The sequence below is a fragment of the Solanum verrucosum genome, unplaced genomic scaffold (assembly GCF_900185275.1).
Source record: "Solanum verrucosum unplaced genomic scaffold, falcon-dt-bn FXZP01000060.1, whole genome shotgun sequence".
Lineage (NCBI taxonomy): Eukaryota > Viridiplantae > Streptophyta > Magnoliopsida > Solanales > Solanaceae > Solanum > Solanum verrucosum.
In genome coordinates this window covers 1,456,540-1,461,772 of record NW_026020129.1, presented here as the reverse complement: position 1 = coordinate 1,461,772, position 5,233 = coordinate 1,456,540, and the positions used below count along the sequence as shown (strand labels likewise).

Genomic DNA, 5,233 nt, shown 5'->3' with positions numbered 1-5,233 from the left:
TATGGTATAAATGGTGGTATAAGTTATCCCAAACATAGCAACCAAACAAGAAACAAATTTTTTATTCTATCACTATTTTCTTATCCCATCACTATTTATTTTTATCCCTCACACCAAACGACCCATATCGATTTCTTCTTGAAACTTTGAAATACAAAGGAGAAAAAAAGTAAGAAGACCACTTATTTTTAAAACTAGGTGAATATTTGACTATTTAAAAACATGATGCAGAATTAAGAGCAAAATGGGAGGCAAACTCAAGAACTCAGAAAGTAGAACTGATCAGTGCTACCCCAATTTTGTTGCATTACTCGATTTCGAAAGTCTTTATCTCGTCTAAAGAAATAATACTTATAAAATTATTAATCAGTTGTGAAGTAGTGGTAATATTTGTGTTATAAGATAGTTTTTCTATAAAATTTTAACTGTTAATTAAAATGAGAATTGACATAAAATTGAATGGAAGACAACCATTTATTTATTTATTTCATACATAGCATTAACAACTGGCAAGGCTAGTAATCAGCTATCCAGCTGATACATTTTAACAGAAACATAACCAAACACACACATTAATACTAATTAAACATAAAATTCGGTACCATAGCCACCAACTCATGAGGACTTAACAATCTTCAAGCTTGATCTCCACACTTTCAATGGATACACCTTCACCACCTACTTTTGGAACCAAAGTTACCGCAATAGTATCTTCATCTTCCAATCCAATATCCTCCAACAGTTCTGTTATCGCCAGCGTGAAAGTAACACTCGTAACATGATTAGTATTATTTCCATGAACATGCGGCAAGCTAGTATAACTCCCCGCAAACTCCGCCTTATCAAGCTCGTCCGCATTCACAGTCTTGTCAACGTTCAGGAACACATCGAACCTTACATACTGAGTATCATCATAGGCTATTTTGTTGAACGTCAGTATCTCCTCTTGCTCATTTTTCTCCTGTGTAGTCCTTGACGAAGCTGGTCTGGTGATAGAGAACGAAATCGCACGGTCCAGCTTCGCTAGTGGGAACACCTTGGTGACTGGTGCAATTGACGCTGTATTCAACTTTCCTGCTGTAGTTTTTCTGATTGGTTTAAAATTACGCCATGGAGTTGGCATTGGAGCGTAACTGAATCCCATTTTTTTACTGTCCAAACTGTCACGGACTTTCACACGGTAAGGGTTGCGATTTTCATCGTAGAAAAAGAATTCTGAGTTCAACCAATCTTTATTTGATAGATCCCTTCTTTTCCCGCCAATTAATTTCCATTCATCCCACATCCGGTCCACATTTGCGTGGTGACAGTAAAAAAGCGGGTCTAAACCGGCTGAATAGAAATTACCCATGTTTTCACCGTTTTTTTGTCGAGGTGTGTCACCGGTCCAGATGTGAACCGGAGTATGAGGGATGTTCTCAATGGTACCCATTCCCGGACTTGGTTCAGTCCCCAGAGGGTAAGCAGCACCGAAGAATTGGGACGGACAAGGAGCATTAGTCACCATTTGACGGTACATTAGTGTTAAATTATTAGTCATTATCTGGAGCTGAGGTGTGTCAACTTCCTTACCAAAATGACCAAGATCAATAATAGTTCCATTGCGATGGTTTTGGTTACGTTTATCATCGTAAAGAGATGACCCCTCACGATCAAACATGGGAGGTATACGCATACCTTTTGGATGATCCCAATTCCAATATGGTAAAGCAAAAGTTGGATCATTAATAAGTGATCCCAAAATTCTTTCGTAGAAGTACAAGTACCATCTATGAAACGGAAAGAAAAGCCACGAGAAATGAACTTGCAACTCTTTACCACCAACTTTATAAGCACCGTTACAATAAGCACAATGAATATTAGCTTGTTGTTTAAACCCAAGAGGGTCAAAAGAGTCTTTATCAAGTTCCCTCATTCGACTCGTAGCCAATTGATACTTGGCTACATACTCCTCATCCGCCGCATGAGCAGGGGGGCGGATGCGGAGTTTAGTCATAGGAGGGAACTTGTAGTACGGAACGCTATCGATATCATCGGGTACAGGAGGGCAACAACTGTATGACACATCAACACCTTCTTTTACATGGGCAACGCCACAAGATTTTAGATCAGGAGGTGGTATAGGAGAAGCAGAGGCTAATGGTGCAAGATTAGCAGCACCATAAAGACCTCCTAACCCTAAAAGAACATTTCGCCTATCAACAGCGTCAAGGTTTTTATCATGCTCGCCAACATTATTGTTGGCGTTGCATGAAACCTTGAAACTTTGATTACGCCTTCCGTGGAGGAAAAGTTGAGAGGGTTTTGATAAGAAAGATGAGTTGTTGGTGGTGAAGGAAGAAGAGAGGGATTTGTTGGTGCATAATGGAAGAGTAGTAGTACTAGAAGAAGACATTGTGTTGAGATGAGTGATTTTATGTTAGAAGAGTTGCAACTTTATTTATACACGAAATGGTGAAGGTATATGTAGCACAAAACGTGTAACACGTTGGTGATAATTGTAGATCTTATCTTGGAGTAATTACTCACTCTCTCTAGTGGGAAATATTGATCCTCAAGTTCAAATAAACTTTATTGACTTTGAAAAATTTAGCCAGCCTTTGATCATAAATTTTTAAATATTTTTGAAAAAATTAAATGTGAGTGAAGTTTGGATTGAAGTTAGAAGTTTCGCCATAATATTTTGAAACATATTTCACCTTATTCAAAAGAAAATATGAAAGATGATTTATCTCCATGAGTTCTAAAAACTATATAAAAAATACTCATAAGTTTGGTACAAAAATTATCATTTTTATAATAAACAGGATAGTACATTATCCGAAAATCATAACACGATATTTTAACATAAGCTACTAATAACACAATTACCAGTAACTATAATTAGTGAAATTACAATTAATTACAAAGATTCAACTAGTAAAAAAAAATAAAATAAAATAATAATAATAATAATAATAATAATAATAATAATAATAATAATAATAATAACTGCATATTGTACGGACAATTTTTTAATGGCTAGCATGTAAATAAATTAGATTAGGAATGTGTTTAATGAGGAGGAATGGTAGATATAATAAGTTGGTCATAAATAGATTGATTTTTTTTTTTTATAAAATACAAAACTTTGGGATAAGTTTTAAGATTTTAAAAAGAACTCGACTATTATTTTTTGGCCTAAAAATACTTTTATAAATTTTAAATTTTTATCAAAACTATTTTCTAAAACTAGACAATAAAATTTACCAATTAAATTTTACTAAAAAAAAATTAAAAATACTTGCAATATGTCACGGACAGGGGAAATAAAGGCCACAAAAGCCAAACATAAAAGTGCATAGAAGCAATAAGAAAAGATCATCACGTTATTTCTGACCCCAATGAAGGATATTAAAGTCCATACCATGCTGATTTTATTATACCTGACCTAGAGATTTAAGAGTTCGATTTGCGGACTATGTTGAGATTAAAATTATACTCCCTCCGTCTCTTTTTATATGTCATCCTTTTTTATGAATAATTGGTCCATAATATTTGTCATTTCATAAAATCAATGCATAAAGTACTATATTGTTCCTTTTTTAGCCTTGTGAGTTACATTTGACCAATTTAGAAAAACTAAGTAAATAATTCATGTTCATTGGTTAAATTAATTAATCAAAATAAATTAATTCATATTCATTGATTGAAAACTTGAGTTCCAAAAAAATTAAATAAGGGTAGAAGGGTAAAGTTACATCATTTCTTAATGCAAGTGCAAAGTAAAAAGATGACATATAAAAAGGGACGGAGGGAGTATTTTTGTCATGCCCCGAGCTACCCCCGAGATGCGGACACGGGACCTAGGACCACAAGTGATCCCAAGCTAACCCTGCTGGCATGATCATGAACATACTAAAGATAATAAACCATGCGGAAGCTAAATAATAAATAAAATGAAAAGATGGGAATACCCATATACTATAACTGAGATATATGAAAACTGATGAATTTAATACAAAGAAGATATTAACTCAATACTAAGTTGAATCTAACTATGTCTGAAAATAGCCTCAACTAACTAGAAATGATGGGACAGGCCCCAACTAAGTCTAGCAAAACTGAAACTAAAGGACTAAACGCGATAAAGATAAACATGTCACTAGTCCTCGAAGAATGAGGACTCACTATTGATTCTGCTGAACTGGAGATCAGGAACCGATCTAAGCATGATCTGGATGCTGAGAACCTGAACCTACATCACGAGAAGATGTAGCGCACGTATGCGTCACTACTTGAAAGGTACTGAGCATGCAGGATAGAGTAAAGCTAAAATAAATATATAACTGAACAAAGCAAATAAGCAATGATATAATCTGAACATGATATAGATACTGAAAATACCGAATACTGAGCTAACTGATGCAATGACCAAATTTATAACATGCTAAGATTGAATACTGACTGTACTGAATATGGTCAATGCAATAGAGTCTGACTGAACTGTGGGAGCTACTAATAACCGACAATAAAACCATATGAGCTAAATGTGGAGTTCGATGTATATGCCCCTATCGAGAGGACCCAATATACCCTGCCAGAGGTATAGAGGCATGCTGGCGTGATCACTAAACTGATGTTGCCCACAGAGGGGACTTACACCTACGTGGCTCGTAGTTCTAGGACTATATGAGTACATTGAACCCTAGTCCAACTCGATATTATGCTACTCCCAATGAATTAGTGGTTAACTGGTTATGACTGAATTTCTGTAAATACTGACATATAGATACTCATACTTGAAAACTCCTTCTTAGAAAACAATTCAAAATCATATTATACTATGATCATTGATGACTTGGGAAGTCATACTACATAAACATTGATGGTATATCTAGATACCATACTGTTCATACATTGATGACCTACTCGATTGTCATACTAATCATGTTTTAGAAGCTCTTTTTCCAAACTCATCTTAACTTTCTCAAAAACTCAGTTTAAAACTCAAGTATTGTCAAAAGAAACGCTTCTCAAGGTTTATAACTCAAAATAGGGTTTATGCCGAAATATACTGATAAATATGGCGTTCAAAACAGGAACATGTATATCTGAATAACTGAAATATCTGACCTAGCATATGTAATTCAAGAACTAAAGAAATACATAGCTAGGGTTTTGAAATTCATGCAATAAACTGAGTACAAATATGATAATCTGATTTGGAACATTTAAATAACTAATTCATGAT

The 5,233-nt window shown here is 34.7% G+C and overlaps 1 protein-coding gene across 1 annotated transcript; it reads right to left on the bottom strand.

The window, feature by feature from the left end:
- Positions 1–457: 457 nt before the first annotated feature.
- LOC125826524 (catechol oxidase B, chloroplastic) lies at positions 458–2,403 on the bottom strand. The gene has a single exon (XM_049505877.1). It carries the CDS (start codon positions 2,393–2,395, stop codon positions 626–628), a length of 1,770 nt encoding a protein of 589 aa, XP_049361834.1. The 5' UTR covers positions 2,396–2,403; the 3' UTR covers positions 458–625.
- Between the last annotated feature and the right edge of the window lie 2,830 nt (positions 2,404–5,233).